At 43.6% G+C, this 17,940-nt stretch overlaps 1 protein-coding gene across 3 annotated transcripts in view; it reads right to left on the bottom strand.

Moving 5' to 3' along the window:
- Nucleotides 1–17,940, bottom strand: part of DENND2B (DENN domain containing 2B) — a 1,017,138-nt gene that overhangs the window by 31,724 nt on the left and 967,474 nt on the right. For all 3 annotated transcript variants that reach the window (XM_086955999.1, XM_086955998.1, XM_086956000.1), the window contains 4 exons: nucleotides 17,168–17,345; nucleotides 12,862–12,903; nucleotides 10,969–11,080; nucleotides 74–313 (listed from right to left, as the gene is read on the bottom strand). In XM_086955999.1, coding sequence (XP_086812125.1) covers nucleotides 74–313; nucleotides 10,969–11,080; nucleotides 12,862–12,903; nucleotides 17,168–17,345 — 572 coding nt within the window. The remainder of the gene's footprint in view (nucleotides 1–73; nucleotides 314–10,968; nucleotides 11,081–12,861; nucleotides 12,904–17,167; nucleotides 17,346–17,940) is intronic.

The raw sequence follows: 17,940 nt of genomic DNA, 5'->3' as shown, positions 1-17,940 counted from the left end.
TTGACAAAGTGTGGGGGAGGTGATGAAGTGCTATCGGGCTTGTATAAACGTATTTCGAAAGACCTTTTCATACCTTTTGCTCTACATTTTCGAAGCTCTCGGTCCTGGATAAACCCAGCAAACATCTGAGATTCCATAAAAACCTCCAGGAAGCGGCGAATGCTCTTGGAAGCCACAGACTTGCGGAAGGCATCCTTTTGGAAAGCGCGTTCTCCCCGATCATTTTGAGTCAAGAAAAGGGAATAATGTCCAATTGTTTCCACAAAAAATCGGATGAAAACTTCTGATACTAATCCATTCAGGGTGTTGCACTCTAAAGAAAATAAAACATTAAACCACACATTAACCAAGCAAATAACCAATTCTACAATTCACACAATAAAATGTACCAAACAATCCTTTTAGATTAGCAAAAAAGCAAATAGGAAGTGCAGTTCTTGTGCCTGCTGCAACATTTGTTTGCATGCAAACAATATAATCTATTCAACTGGTTCTCTGCACCACTTGCTAACGACAAGTAAATTATTGATGGCAAAGCAATTCGTTTTCAGATCATATACTTTATTTCAACAACCTCTCCACAACTGATAGGACCTTTCAGCTCTGTCCCTCTTCCTAAAAGTAGGACACTATTGCTCCAGCTGCACTTGTTTTATTTTCTTTGTGTGCAGATATTGTGATTGTGTCGCATCACTCAGTGAGTGGAACACAACTATCCTATCTACAGCAGCCTCCATAACTCATCTGCCCTGCTTGCCAGTGTACTACATGGCTTCCCCCCCCCCCACTATGCTGCCTTCTCCAGCCATAGGTATTGTGTGACTCATTCTCCTGTCAAGGTGGCTGCTCTATTGCCCTGGTTACACTAGACATTCTCTCTAGGTTTGTGAATCTTGCGGTCTTCCTTACGTGCAACTTACGTAGCAGATTTAGCTTCCCCATGCTGTGATCATAAAGTACTTTGAGCTTCAAGGCCACTTAACCGCTTGTACTAACTTGTCTCGTGCAGCAAAAAACTTTATGCCTGTCCACTCTGTGTAAGGAGATGCATTTGAGTTGGGCTGCTCTTTCTACAATATGAGTGCTAAGGTCCATTTTCTCATGTCCATGTAACTTTTGTTTTGGTTTTCTTCAGCGATTCCTTGGAAGAGCTTGAAAAACCAACGACGACATCTTCCCAGATCTCGTAAAAGCACAATACTAATGTACCCTCCCACTCATCTAAACAATGTTCCAGAAATTAACATTTTTACAGAAAAACCCTTAAATATAAACAGTTTTGTTCTAATACACCTCTTGGATTGGGACACGTATTTGTTATTTACATATATAAGGCCTATTCACAAACTGCATTTAGTAGTATGTGTGTAGTACGACAATAGTACTAGTAAAGTACTGCAAAATGCTATTGGCTAACCTACATGCAGTGGTTTAAGCCTCCGCCTCTCATCTTTTGTGTGTGAAATGCTCACTCATTAGACATCATAATTTGATCCCAAAACTCAGCACCCTTACTAGTGATACAACCCACTCCATTTAGCATACATTGTCATAGGATACATCTGGTGAGAGTCGCATGAATCTTTCCCTAGACTTAGGGGATCAGTAGCATAAACTCTTTTATGTAGCATCCTTGAGGCAAAAAGGTTGAAACACAGAACTCTTGGGCACTTCGAAGACCACGTATCCTAAATGTCTTTCTATGATTTCAATGTTGACAATCTGTTATAATATTATAAAAGCCACAAGTGTCAAATCTTACAAAAAAACGAAATCTAATTCCTAACAAATTGTCGCTTTGAACGAAATGCTAATTGCAAAATGGAAAGGAGATAGGAAGATATTCAGTTTGATGTACTACGAACATGGAAGCTTCAAATCCACCAATATAAAGGCCTCATTGACTAATGGGAGATGGGGAGGAAAGGAAAGTCAGAAATATACTCACATACTGGTACTCCTATGCTGGCAGTGCTTAATTTGAACCAAAAAGGTATGCGAAAAGTGATGGATATACTGATAGAGTTATTCTCAGCCACTGGTAATCACTCGGACCCTCTCCTAGTCCATCATTCTGTTGCACACCATGCCACCTCAGTTTGGACCCAGCCATATAATCATTCTTGGCCCTACTTCAACGGGAACAGGCCAAGCCGAACTGCCAAGCTAGGTCCTTAAACTGTAACACAGGCAACCCAGGACCGGTTTTGCCCTAGTTCAGGCTCATGAGACAGGTATAGCTTGGTTTCAGTGACACAGTGTGCACGGGACCCACCTCTAGGGCATACCTGTCTCACTTAAGGCAACACACACAACTATACAAAAAGAGAAGGATGGAGTGCTTGACTTAATCTCGGCCACCACATCCCAGCCGATCGTTCCTTTGTTCATCAGGCCACCGCAGTTTGGAATCATGGCTGTAGGGACCCATCTGCACTTATTTTTGGGGACTAGCACTCATTTTTCCTCAACATACTTTGATCCAAAGCAATACAACAATAAAAAGGGAGGAAAGAAGGAGGAACAAGAAATTGACCGAAAACAATTAGAAAAGTAGAAAACAGGGCTGAAAAAAACCTGCAAACGAGATAAAGAGGCAGGGATTTTCTGACGGTAGATAAAAGAGACATGAACAGATTCAGGACTAAGCAGCCTTGGTAGACCTTCATTATTGTCTGCCACACGCTGCTGAGCAAAGCTTTGGGACCCAGAACTTTCTCTTTTACAAACTGACACTGTATGAATTCACAGAAAATCAGAGGATGTGTCTTGAAAACCCGCAACAGTGACAGATATAAGGAGCCAGACGCCCTTTCAGGGCAGCAGTCAGCACTTTAAATATCTTCATTCAATTGTTAATTATGCTCTTGTGGCTGCTTCCATAAGTCTAATATTTTGCCCATGGAGCAATTAGATAATAATTTTATATGTGCAAGTGCACTTTGCAACATTATTGTACATGCAAAGTTTCTACCAGATGTATAGTGATGTTGCAAAGTGTAAAGTGCACATATACACTTTTTTCTGATTGCTTCATGGACAAAATATTCTCCACGATGAACAAACCCCTTTCCAAACACTACTGAACACGGGGATATGCCTGCTTCTTTCATCCCCTGAGTAGTTTCATTCATGCATGCAGGTTGGGGCCTTCTTTCAAATTGGAACTGATTGTATTTTAACTTACGCATTTGTGATGTTCCCTGTCTGGTGCACTGCTATTAGTTGACTAGAATGTCCACATCTGCCCATAGCAATACATTTGCAAATGTGGCAAAGCTATCTTACTGAAGGATTTTGACATATGCAAACACATTTTCAAAATATGTACACTTTTTTGAACCAGGATGTGTGTATTTGAATTTGGATAGTAGTTTTTGTGCACTTACATTGAGGCACACAAACATGTTGAGAATTATGCTCATATCGATATAAAATCATCTTTTCAAAATTGAAAAATGTATGGTAAACTAAAATGATCCAATCCATTCTTCATCATATCATTTACCTCATTTTCAAAGGTTGACGAGTTTTTGCTTTCCATGCAGACCACTATATTTGGATCGCACTTTAAACCTCTTTCCATGTCTTCCAAATCACCATCATTCTCCTGCTCTTAATATTCCATTAGCACAGTTTTAATAGCCAGATACTGTGATGACTCCCTTAATTTAGGGATAGTGTTCTAATTACTTGCCTCCTTTGGTTCAGTCTGTTCCCCCTCTCCCTTCTCACCTTTAGAACGTTCCCACTCAACTGTTATGTGAGCATTCTACAGATGACTCCAGCTGACTGGAACCTTGTGATGGTGTAAGTAGCTTGATAAAGATCCTGTGTATGAACCCTTGCTTATTCACTCTGTAACACTGGTGACGACTTGCTGTGTGGGGACAGCCATGCCATCGCTCCTAACTACTACCCCAGTGACAGCTCACTCTGGTAAGGGACAACACCCTTCAGTGGCCACTTTGCTCAGTAAGATGTAACATCTGAAGGAGCTTGTTGTCTGCAAGAAATAATCCCAGTTCAGGGGCAAAACACCCCAAAGGCATAAAAACCTCCCAATCCAAAATAAAAGCAATCAAGCCAGTAAGCTACAGATACATTTTGGAGGAAGGATTGGCTGGTCGAAAGGTAGCATAAATTAGGACAGAAGAAGGAAGAGCAGGGCCGATGTACTCAGTGGCCAGAACCAGAAAGCAGGAACACAGGAACCAATAGTGATGAAATCATTGGCTGGATTTCAAATGTGCTGCGACGTAGTGAAACGTTGAACTGGGCCACTTTAAAAAGTGCTGGACATCAACAAACAGGAAATTCAAACCAGGATGTTTGAACGCTATGTCCGACTGGGCTGAAGGTGCGAAGGATAATTCGGCAGCCATCTTGGATCTGAGTCTAACCTGCTGCAATACCCCCAGCTGCCACCAGACCCAGTCTCTTCCAGCAGATCGAAATGAAAATACTGGTCCCAAAGTGGTTGGGGTCATATTGTGACTGGGTCAAGGAATAGGCAGGCACAGTTCTGCATCATGCAGGTGTCTCTGAGGGATGCCAGATGCAGGTAAGCAGGGTAGGCCCATGAGTGTGACTTACCAGCAGAGCATAGGATCGCAGGGAAGCCACACCACTGGGACTGTTAGCAAGAGTCCCTTTCAGCTCCGACAGGTGGGTGTATGCTGATGGTGAGATTCCCACATATACGTTTACTCTCCGCACTGCTGATTGGGTGCCCACCATCCTTCTGTGACCAGGAGGAACATCACATAGGCTATTGTTAAAAGTAAGTCAATGCTACTTTTTAAGTAATTTAACCTACATGCTGGAAATCTTTCGCTCAATGTGTCATTCCGCCCTGATAAAGAAAAACCAAAGGTGGTGATTGACGGAGCGTTGACAATACTAACACTCACCCCCATTCAACTGATCTGGGTTTAATCCATCACCATTCTTTAGCTCACTCCGCCACCCCAGTTCAGACATGGCCATATGCAAATCAGTCTGACCCTGTGCCTCATGGGAACAGTCCAGCCCGAACTGCTAAGCCATATCTTCCCTGGACCGGAATCAAGCTTCCCAGGACCGGTTTCTGGCATTACAGCCGTCTTCAGCCGGGCTTGCTTGACTCCAGTGGCAAAGTGAGCAAGGGACTCACGTCTGAGCATACCCTGCCAACTTAGGGTGAACAAAGAAAAACCAAAGGTGGTGATGGACGGAGCGTTGACAATACAAACACTCACCCCCAGTCAACTGACCTGGGTTTAATCCATCACCGTTCTTTAGCTCACTCAGCCACCCCAGTTCAGACATGGCCATATGCAAATCAGTCTGACCCTGTGCCTCATGGGAACAGTCCAGCCTGAACTGCCAAGCCATGTCTTCCCTGGACCGGAATCAAGCTTCCCAGGACTGGTTTCTGACATTACAGCCGTCTTCAGCCGGGCTTGCTTGACTCCAGTGGCAAAGTGAGCAAGGCCCACTGGATTCAAGATAGCCTGGCTGATGAGGATTATGAATCCGAAACCGGTCCCAGGGTCAGACTGATTTGCATATGGCCATGTCTGAACTGGGGTGGCTGAGTGAGCTAAAGAATGGTGATGGATTAAACCCAATTTCAGTTGACTGGGGGTGAGTGTTTGATTTGCTCAAACGCTCCGTCCATCATCCCCTTTTGTATCGCTTTGTTCGCCCGAAGTTGGCAGGGTATGCTCAGACGTGAGTCCCTTGCTCACTTGGCCACTGGATTCAAGATAGCCTGGCTGATGAGGATTATGAATCCGAAACCGGTCCCAGGATGCCTGTTTCCGGTCCAGGGAAGACATGGCTTGGCAGTTCGGGCTGGACTGTTCCCATGAGGCACAGGGTCAGACTGATTTGCATATGGTCATGTCTGAACTGGGGTGGCTGAGTGAGCTAAAGACTTGTGATGGATTAAACCCAGATCAGTTGACTGGGGATGAGTGTTTGATTTGCTCAAAAGCTCCGTCCATCATCCCCTTTTGTATCGCTTTATTCGGCCCTGATAACCATTAGCCTGCTCTCAACTAGGATCTCAAATGACATTGATTTATGTCCTGCAAGAACACCCCAACTAATAGGATACATCTACTTTATTTCAGTCCACACTTTGTATGCAGGAATGAGTCTGTGTATCCATCTTATTTCCCAAAACGATATCAGATGTCTCTAAATGGTCTAGTCCATTTCTCCAGTTCAGATCTAGCGATCAGGTTCAAAAAGATAGGGTACAATGTAGATCTTGCTCTCAATCGAGGCAGATCTTCCTTAATCAGCACAAAACAACTGATAACTACTGGTCCCTTGTCTTCAATGGTCACCCATCCCAGATAGATGGGCTCTCCTGGTTCTGTGATGTCTTAAGTTAGCTTCAATATCTATACCAGATATCCTTGGAGTATCAGCCCATAATCATCAAACTTATAGGTCAATTTCTCTCAAAGATATTGCACCAAGTAATTTCTATCCTTCTGCACGTTTACAGTGTGTTCTGACAGAATGTATAATTTTAGTTATGGTTAAATGTTGGTAAACGGATGTTCTTCTCATTAAAACTGTTCTAGAAAACAAGATGTTCTTCTTCTCTTAGATAATCCACCCACAAATATTCTTGCCATCCTGTATCGACTACTGACCTCTTTACAGTTCTAAATGCTGTTACGTGGTGGCTCAAGTGAGATTTAATTAGAGCACCATACAAATAGGCACACTTTCAAACTTTTCATACCATACTTAAAGCAATCGCATCTCTCTTTTCAATTTGGCCTATGGGACAGGTTTAGCAGGAAGCATATTGAAGACTTAAATTAATTATTTCTCTAAGCCATCTTTAAAGCTTTGTCCCAAATAACATGAGTACCCTGTAACAACTATGTGCCACCTGAAGGTCTCTGTAGAGACAGACCACATTAAGGGAACCTTCTATCACCGTGAGAGCAACGGCCACCGCAGCAGACGTCTACATACCTGCTGTGAGGGGAACAGCTTCCTTGGCTCAGGTGGACCGGGAACCACATTCCCCAGAGTCCTCTGCTTTATCGCTTGTCCGACGCGGTGGAGCACGCCTGAGGCACGATTTAAACAGCGCCAGACCTCCGCAGCGCGGCACGCAACACCTGAAGGTCTCTGTAGAGACAGACCACATTGGGGGAACCTTCTATCGCCGTGAGGGCAACGGCCACCGCAGCAGATGCCTACTTACCTGCCGTGAGGAGAACGGCTTCCTTGGCTCACGCGGACCGGGAACTACATTCCCCAGAGTCCTCTGCTTCGTCGCTTGTCTGATGAAGCGGAGCGCGCCTGGAGGCGCGATTTAAACAGCACCAGACCCCGCAGCGTGGGACGCGCCCAAGCCAAGGGCAGGCCCGTCCTTGCCCGTCAGTGGCCGGAAGAGGCTGGGCCACCCCCCCCAACGTTTGTTACACCTTGCTGGCCAGAGAGCATGGAACTGGTGGTCCAGTTGTGATCGAGCCTGCCCACAGGTACTGCCTTGTTATTGCTGTCTCTGCAGTGACTGTTCCCGAGGTAGACCATCAGGAGGCCTGATAATATGGTAAGGCAAGATAGGGGGGCTGAATATCCAATCTATCCCAAGCAATAATAATGATATCCAGGCAGTCAGATTGTCTAGGGGCTCTAAGGGGATTGCAGTGATATACAATGTGTATGTGCGTGGCACAAGAGGGAAAATGTTGGGTGTTTTAGCGGCACTTGACGACCTTCTGGAGATAACCCGTCATGCCTACCTTTTATTATTGTGGGAGATTTTAACACAACCTTTGAGCCACTCTTGAATGAGGAGGGTATCATGCTAGATGAGGAAGACCTAAGGTGGGGCGTCCCAAAGCTGGAGCTAGAGCCTATAAAAAAATGGACTGATGTGGTGGTCCATATTAACTCCATATGTATGGAAAATGTTCTACGGGCACTTAACGGCCATACAAATTCCGACAAACTGGGGGCGGTTACATTTAATAATGGGTATAGCTCAAGCAGGATTGATTATGTTATGGTTGGCCTAGCATTGTGGCAGACAGTGAGGGATATGAAAATACATGCTAGAGTGGAAAGCGATCATAATCCTCTCTGTGTGGATATGGACTTGTTTAGTTATAAGTCTTGCAGTGATATAGGAGTCAGCTATATATCTAAGGAGGTGGTACCATGAAACGACCAGCAACAACTAAAAATAACTAAATTAAAAGATCTACCACTAGTGCTGTCTAGCAGTCAAAGGTGGGATGACTTGAAGGTGGCCTGTGAGAAAAGGAATCCAAAGCAATTTTGGAACATTTATAAATGGAACCGAGGAGGGCAGACTGCGAAGCCCCATAACCATATCTCACAATTGGAGTGGGTTAACCACTTTAGTCCATAATACGCGGCCAGTGAGCATGACAGCGAAGTTAGTATTGCTAAACAGTTTTATACTGAGGAAGCATTTAGTAGGGCTGATGTTGAGGTGGCCTTAAAATCTATCATGGCAGAAAAAGCCCCGGGTCTGGATGGAATACCGGGGGATGTATTTCTTGCCAACAAGGCAAGGTGGAGCTTATATATTGTCCTACTGTCAAATGTTACAGCTCAGGGATCGCTGATTCCAGATTCCTGGAAAGGTGCGGACATCATTCCTGTTTTTAGAAAAGGAGACAAGGCGTGCCCAGGGAACTACATGCCCATCAGCCTTATTGATTCACTTCCAAATTTATGGGCAGGTTGGTTTTAAATAAAGTGCAGGATTGGATCGAGGAAGACGGTATCTTATCCCCCCTCCAAGCAGGATTTCGTGCTTTTACTAGCACTATAGATCAAGTATTCAGGTTCACGCTTTTGCATTGGAAAGTAGTGACCCTGGGTAACGGGAGCTTATATGCCGTTTTTGTTGACCTTCGGGCAGCATTCGACCTTGTGCCATGAGGGAAGCTCTGGTTGACACAAAAAGATATGGGGCTACCCCTTAATTTGTTGCCCCTTATCATTAGGCTGCATGAAAGTAATTAGGCCAGGATTCGCTGAGGCAAACAAGGAGAGGTAACGGAATTTTTCCCAGTAGAAAAAGGAGTAAGCAGGGATGCGTTCTGGCCCCAAACCCTCTTCTCACTGTACATTAAAGGGATAGTGAACTGCATGGAATTAATTAATATGGATGCACTGGTACCGGCAGGCAAAAAGGTTCCTATACTGATGTTTGCGGATTCTCTTTCAAGAGTTCTGTGCTCAATGGGGAATGGAGGTCAACGTGTCAAAAACAAAACTGATGTAATTTAACCCACATAGGGCATTTAAAGGAGGGATCAGACTAAATAACATCAAGCTTGACCAGGTTAAGGAGTTCACATACCTGGGGGGTACACATTGAGGAGAGCCTAAGATGGTTGCATCAAGTTGATTTAGCATCATTGAAACACAGTCAACTGGAAGGGGTATTGCTTATATGGTGCTGAACTATGGGGTGACGCGAACTTAGCCAAATTAACCATCTCGGAATATAAGTTCTTTAGAAATATAGCGATATTGCCCCAGAATACCCCAATGCGCCCATTGCTGATTGACCTTGGGCGGAAGCCAATTGCAGAAATGGCAAAATTGGGCCCCTTGTTGTACTGGCGGAGTATGAGAGTATGCAGCTGGCTTTTTAGATGTAATTAGGGTGGATAGCTCATGTTAAATAAGATGGCTAAGACAGCTTAGAGCCACATTATTTTTTACGGGCATGGGCTTGCTGTGGGATGACCCAATGAATGCTATCTTTCCCTCAAAACTGATGCTGAAAGCTAAATATTGGGAAATGGCCCAAACGGATTTGGTGAGGAATTGTGAGTCAACCTCCCTCACTGGCCGTTTTTTATGTGGCAAATCGGTACCTGAGTTAGATCGCTATTGGGACCTTATTAAAAAGCCCTTTGAGCGGAAATTATATTTTCAGTTCAGAGTGGGTACATTGCCCATAAGAGCATTTACCAGCAAATGGTCAGCATCCAGTGATAATTTGTGTTTGGTGTGCCAGTCTGGAAATTAATCTCTATCTCACGTACTATTTGAATGTAATGGCTACTGAGCTGCGCAACGTATCTGGTTGTCCCAAATTTGCAAACTCTTAGGAACAAGAAGGGCGCAGGAGGCAGAAAGAATCCTAAGAAGCAACACATCTGAAGTGATAGTTGTCGCCATGGCGAAATTTTTGGGGTGGGTATGGGCAATTCGAGCACGGTCCCTAAAGGAGAGAACAGCCCACTAAGTATATTAGACTCACAGTATCTCATGTTTGGGTATTGCCTCCCACTAAATCAGATAGTTTGTCTCAATATAACTATGAAATTCTAATTTACTCATTTTATATAAGATTTTATATTATACATACTGTTTTAAAAGTTTTTTATAATTATATTTTAGAAAGTGTCCATTAATTCTAAATTGCTTTTTTCCTTTTTTTTATGAATTCAAATAGGAAATCATGTGTAATTGTTTTATATGTATATTGTGAGCTTTGATGACCTAATAAGTCGAATAAAGCTTTTTGGAATTGATTATGTGATTCCAGATTTAATACCTTTAAATCAATTGCTGAACACTTAGGAACACCTAGGTTTTAGATGACGTACATGATAAAAAGTCTATACCGTAGCACCACACTTCAAGATAAGTAATTGTAGGATTTATATTTTCAAAGCTATAACCTTTGACGCCAGTAGGAATCATCTGCTTCACGGATTCTTCCAACATTTTAAACTGCTGTAGGAAACGTTCAAAGATTCAAGAATTTTTATTTTTCAGGTGCAAGGACCAGATGTTCAAAATTTACTTCACACGTCCCTTTTAATTAAATTACTCGCCAGTCGTACATCGACGGTCTGTCGGTAAGGACCTATATGTAGTATAAGGTAGATTTTCTCACTCACATCTCTGTGTGGGGGAGGCATTAATATGCTCATCATATGAAACTCCACGTACCGTCGTCAGAGTCACTGTCTGAATCCTGATTGATCAGTTCATTCTTTCGCTCCAAAGCCTGCTCCAGAGCAGCTTGCAGTTTCCTTGGCAGAAGTGCATCCTCGTCATCCATCTTAGACGATATATATCAAAGTAATGAAAAACTTCACATTAGTTTGTCAAATTAAAAAACAGTGACATAGTCAGTAACAAAAGCAAGCTGTTCATGCAATTTAGGACATGCTGACAGTTTCCTACTGGCGACCCTAAGCCCAGTTCATAGTGATGGATAGAGAGGTACCACAGAGAAATTCTGAATGAAGAAGTCGGTCTTGCTATAAGGTATGCGGTTTCATGCCACAACCTCATTACCCTTTTTTCTGTCCGCTGCTGTTTCACACAGTCTACATAGCGTAAAACAAAGATGTGCAGACTGTGTTGACGGGTCCAACAGTTCTCCATCTAATGGACCCTTCCAGTTATTAAAATATTTAGTGGACCTCACAGAAGAACCAAGCGTTGAGCTGTTTCAGCATTTCAAGTGTTTAGATTGTATGGGTCAAATCACAAAACATTTTTGACTGGCTCTATTTCATGTCCTTAGTGGTAACTTAAGGCAGTGTTTGCGCAAAACACCTTTTACAACCTTTAAAAAAAAATTTAAATAGGGGTCTGGAGGTGGTAATATGTGACAAGAATGTTTGTGTGGCATTCTGTTGTGGTGGATACGTGTTCTGTTTATTTATTTTTTGGGCTGCTGTGTTTTTGCGCTGCATTGTCCCATTGTGATTGTGTAATGCTCTACTGTTTTGTTCTTTTTTGACTGTTTTGTTGTGATGTGCCCCGTTATTAATTATGTTATGCTGCTTTGTGTGAGAAAATGTGTTCTGTTCTGTTCTTTACTTTAGATATGGCAACAAATGTTGCTACATTTTCAATCAAAAGCAATACATGCCTGAAAGTTCCTGTGACAAGCAACCATTTACTACCACAACAGTGGTGAAATAGCACTGCTTCTGCTTTTCTGCTACCTAAGACACCAACCAGTCAGGCCAAAATAGTGGCAGAGAGAGAGTCCAAACATATTGCTCACAGTGCGCCATTTATGTGCTGCAGCCCTAGACCTGCTGAGGTAGCACTGGTCTACAAGAGCAGCTTTGTGCCCATAGCGGTCACAGGGAGAAAATCAGACTTCAGAACATGAGGTAAGTAAGTAATCAACGTTTGTGGCATCACCTGCTATAAATCACTGAAGTGAAAGAAATTAATGAATCCACATGGTGAGCCACTCACTCCATTTCTATCTGGTCTGTTGGATGGGTTTTATATTTCTTTAATGTCTATTAATACTTTTTATCTAGGACATAAAATGTGAGGTTGGTTTTATTATGTATTCCATGAATTCACAAGCATGGTATATTACCACTCCCTAATGTATCATGCCTACTGAGGTTTACCTTCTCCTTAAATTACTTTACCGCCATATTCACAATCCCAACCCCTATCACTCAAATGCAAGTCTTCACTTAAGGTAATGTTACATGTTGAGGAAGGAAAATGTCTGAAGCTAGTAAATGTCAATAAATGAGTAAACGGTACTCTGTGGTAATCGAAGGCACTTGCTAGAGCACAGTGATAGTACTGACCCCAAAAGCAAGGTACCATATTATATCACACCACAGCTGCCACTATAACTGCCCTCTGACCCAAGCTGGAATGTGAAAGGGATTTTTGGAAAGTGAACATGCAGGGATGCTTCCTCAAGATAATGCCTTCCGGACACTGAGGGCCTTTCCCCTACATATTAAAACAAAAAGGAAATATTTATTAACCATCATGGGTCAGCAGCCTTTCTTCTCTATATAGTACCTGGGAGGATATCAATTAGTATTCAGTGTGCTCTGAGGATCATACCTGTCTGATGAAGCGATCTGAACCTAGATCCACCATCAGGGCCTGTATGAAAAGAGGAGAAAATCACACAATTATTACTGCGACATGCCAGATGGAAAATCATCTCAAGAGTTGCTGCAAACAGAAATCACCGGGTCTTCAAACATAACTACGTACATGTTTTAAAACTTAAAATATGTATAGCCAGCTCAAGAAGTACATTACTGCAGTCTGAATATGGAAATCTTTGTATAGGCACATTTAAAAGGTTAGTGGTCAGCAGGTAGGTTGAAAGTGATTAAAGCGCTACTGTGCACAGAGTCGGGGTCAGTGTGAGACTGCCCGCTTTACTGCCATTTTCTGAGCCTCCGTTAGTTTGTGTTCAATACTACAATATTAGAGCAGGTACATTTGTCTACACATTTCTCCCTTAGTACAAGGGTATGCATGTGCCTATGTCCTCAGCCCACATCCACCCTTAGTGTCTTGGTCTACTGCAGTTAAAGACTGCCTGACTAGATTATATTTAAAGGGATATGTTTCATGGTTTTGCGTTGTCCTTGCACCACGCAAAGGGGCACAAGGTTGATGTAAAACTTAGAATGACATTTGCCAAACCACACAAGGCCACCGTGCATAGCCCTGCATGGCATGTTCAATGTGGAGTAACTCAAGGCAACACAAGTCTCTGCCTTGCATTACTCTGCCCCAGGGAGGCATTCCGTGGGTGGAGAGTTCTCACGCATCGACCCATTTATTTTGGTGCAAACCCATATTTACCATTAGTAGTAGACCTGGGAATGCATAAAAATGTTACGCCTCCATGCGTAACGTGGAGAAATGTGCATATTTCTCCTGGTTTTTCCTCTTTCTATGTGTGTGTCACTCTGCAGCACACGTAGAAAGATTAAAAAAGCTTCAGAGGAATGCTTTTGTGCAAGAAGGTGTCCCTTCCTGCACATAAACAATTCTACCTACAATGCAGGTGCAAGGGTGCTTGCATTGGTGTTCAGCAGCAGCTTGTGGCCCAGTGCAGGCAGAGCGCAGGAATACACTGTACAGTGTTAAATACAGCACATTCCTGCGCTCTCTTTTTGATGCAGCGCAGCTCAATTTCTTACTGTGTTGGATGAATATTTGATAAATATGCCCCTCAGTACCATGAGCAGGGTATCGTGTTCAGAACGTGTATATGGCTGCCTCATTTACTAACAGGATCTAGAGCTTCTTTACCTCATCTAAGGACGAGGTCTGTGCTCGAAAGCTCTGTTCCCTCTATTGTTTATCAGTACCTCAGTTGCTCCACCTATCAATGCAATCTCTTTACTATTTTGTGAGGGAAGAACGAGGCACAGAAGTCCTGCGGCGTTCTTTCACTGGGGCTGTACTCATCATTGATAGACTGACCGACTACATTAGATAGCACCACTGCTCTCAGAAAGTCTCTTAGCACTGCTTAAATGCGTGCTAAAAGGAAGGTCTTGAGTTTTCTCCTAAATTCTAGCACAGAGTCAGAGCCTTTAAATGTGTAATGGGAGCTGGGGTCTGAATCGAGAAGGATAATCCACATCTGATCGCTAGTAGTGTTGAATATTCAGGAGTGCATGACTGGAACTAAAGAGGCTCCTTGAAGGAAAGTAGAATGAGATTCTAGGGAACATTCAGAATCTAGATCGCATTGTAAGAGAGGTAAGTCACCGTAACTTGGGAGTCAACGTAAAGATCCCATATGCATACAAGATATGGTCTTGTATCCTTAGTGAAGTCATTAACCTTACAGCTACATTTTGAGCTTTTTGGAGTCTTACAAAGGTTTTTTCAATGGACCACAATAAATGGCTTTGTGCTAGCCCAGGCAAAAGTTTGATTGCCCTAACCTCCAAGACTCAATGGAGAAACTGGATAAACTTGAAGAATTATCCAGCGCCTTCTACCTCTACTTGAGGGACAGAGGCACTTTGGATTCGAATATCACTGCTAAGATTTTTTACTCTTTTCTAGGAAATTGGAGACCAAATATTTAGGGCGTTTTAAAGGTGTAAACTTTGGTCTCCCTTTGGCTGCTTTAATGGTGACCTCTGTCTTCAAATGATCATAGCCCAGCAACCAATAATTTCTCTCATGCTCCATACTTGTCGCAGCCACCTGCAGTGTGTGGCTAGGTTGAACATTTTTGCCAGGCCTGAAAGGGTTCTCTTCGTGTACAAGGCATATCCCCACATATGTCATGCATGTGTGTACAATTCACATTTTTTGTGAGTTTGCACGCACTTGTTGTGACATATTTGGGGGTAGGTGCTCTGCCGTAGATGAGACCACCATGGTAGCAGCGGCAGCATCGTAATATGGCAGGGGAACTATCCTGACCTCTCCGGTCGGAATCAGATCGTAACCATGGCAGTCGGTCTGACCGCCATCGTAACCAGACCCATAGTGTGCGGCATAGAAAGAAACTGATTCATACATACATCTATACACAGACGCAAAGACAAAGAAACACCTCAGTTAAGCATAAAACCCCGTAGTGTTAATCAGGTTTTGCAAACAGTGTAGGGAGACCCTCTTACCACCGCTGCTAGAGATAATGAATCTAGCCATTAGAGATGGCATTTTCCCTGCAGAGTGGAAGAAGGCGGTAGTGAAACCCCTGCTGAAAAAGGCCTCTCTGGATCCGGGGGTCCTAAAAAACTTCCGGCCTATTTCCCTGCTCCCTGCTCCTGCTAAGATGCTTGAGACACATCTTAACAAACATCTTGCTGCCTTTGTGGAAAGCTCAGGATGCTTAGACTCCTCCCAGCATGGATTCAGGAAAGAATTTAGCACCGAGTCAGCCCTCACCATCGTGCTTGACAAGATCCGCACATCAGTAGATGAGGGCCAGACCTCTCTCCTGGTCCTGCTAGATCTAACTGCGGCTTTTGACACCCTCTCCCCCTCAGTACTTACATCGCGGCTGAGGGAGGTGGGGGTGAAGAACGCAGCTCTGGATCTCTTGACCTCCTTCCTCACGGGGAGGGAACAAAGAGTCAAGCTTGGGGAGTTTCTATCTCCATCCCGTCCTGTGCTATGTGGGGTTCCTCAAGGGTCAGCACTTAGCCCGACCCTTTTTAATATCTATGTTACCCCACTAGCCAAATTAATAAGATCATTCGGGATGGAGGTAGTCTCGTATGCAGACGACACTCAAATCCTCGTCTCTCTTCCCCATTCAGATGAACTAATCGCCTCCAAGTTCAGATCTTGCATGGAGGCGGTTGGTAAATGGATGATCCAGAACTCTCTGAAACTGAATGGGGAGAAGACGGAGGTGATGGTGTTTGGGGGGAAAGAAAACATCTGGTCAGCCAATTGGTGGCCTGACTCTCTTGGAACTTGCCCTTCCCCCACATCTTCTGCTAAAAATCTCGGGGTGCTAATAGATCCTGCCCTTGACTTAGGCAGCCAGGTGAGCAGAACTGTTTCCACCTGTTGGGGCCTGATTCACACTCTACGTAGGGTCAGGAAATATCTTTCCCTCCAGGCAAGAAAACAAATAGCTGTTGCTCTCATCGGCTCGCGTCTGGACTATTGTAATGCGCTGTATGCTGGACTTAATAAAGGACAGCTGCAGCGCTTACAGGTAGTCCAAAACGCCATAGCCAGATTTGTCCTGGACATTCCCAGACGCTCTTCGGCCACTGCAGCCAGGAAAACACTGCACTGGCTGCCGGTAGAATATCGTATCCGGTTCAAGGTCCTATGTATGACCTACAGAGCCATCGCCAAAAAGAGCGACACGGGAATAGGATCCATCATCTCCCTCTATGTCCCCCGAAGGAACTTGCGCTCCTCTGGGAAACTGCTTTTGGCAGCCCCCCGTGTACGAAGAGCCAAGTGGGGCGGCAGAGCATTCTCCACCCTTGCTCCTAAGTGGTGGAACGAACTCCCTCTGGATTTGAGATCTCTCCCGTCCCTACAGAACTTCCGCACTGCCTTAAAAACCCTTTTCTTCCAGCAAGCATATGTCTAGGGTCTTATGTTTTCCTGATCATTCTCTGATCTTCTGCTAGGCGCCTTGATACCTGCGGGTTATTGTTTTGCGCACTATAAATTATTTTTCAATTCAATTCAATTCAACACCTTAAGATCTAAATTATGCATATTTCTGAGTATATCATCCTCCTATTACTATTTAGACATCATTCCATTTATATTAGTAATGGGAAGATGATATACACACAATGATGCAATACTGGAGTACTCATGATTCAGCAGGAAAGCTTTAGCTTGAAGTTATTGACATATTTTTTTTACCATAAATATACCAAGGAGCACCGTCACTTCTTACCTCTTCCACAGGAAGTTCTTTCAGCTTTGGCAGAGAGCTTGACAGCAAGCCAACAAGGAATGGAGTGGGGCAGCAGACAATGTCAATCATGGAGGAAGGAAGCACAGGTATGAATGTATGCTGCCAAGAGAAGGGGTACAACAGAGCTACCACAGCATGGGAGCAGCTGGAGAGTGTGCTGAAAATGAGAAGAAAGAATGACTGTAAATATAATCGTGCAAGTTAATACTAGTGGTACTTAAATCCACATTGGGTCAAAGTGAGCACATAACAGATTGGAAATAAAAATGTAATCAAAAACCTTTGTAAAAGTTAGCAGGTATTACTTTACTTGCATTTAATTAGTAGGTTTTGAATGATAATGAGAGAAATGTTGTGGAACACTTCAATAAAGAAGACAGCACAAAACTTGAAAAACACCATGGGCCCGATTCACAAACTGCATTGTGTATGTAGTATGTAATGTAGTACTACAATAGAACTACTTACTACAAAATGTAAATCAAAATCTATGGGTTTAAATCTCCACCTCTCCTATGTTTTATAGAGAGGATGCTCACACATGTAAGTTTACTACTAAGGGGCCGATTCTGATCTCGCTCGGAAGGGCTCAGAACGTGATCCGACCGGAAAAAGTAAGAGCCGGAAGCGTATTTTCCGACCGATCCATACAGCTGTATGAAAGAGCAAGTACGACGCAAAAAACGCGAAATCGCCAACCGAATTGTTTCCGGGTACGAACCGCTCCGTACGTCTCGTCCATAAGCAAACCG

The sequence above is a fragment of the Lissotriton vulgaris genome, chromosome 2_1, assembly GCF_964263255.1.
Source record: "Lissotriton vulgaris chromosome 2_1, aLisVul1.2, whole genome shotgun sequence".
Taxonomy (NCBI): domain Eukaryota; kingdom Metazoa; phylum Chordata; class Amphibia; order Caudata; family Salamandridae; genus Lissotriton; species Lissotriton vulgaris.
Note: the sequence above shows the minus strand (reverse complement) of the source record. Positions and strands in the feature narration are given on the sequence as shown.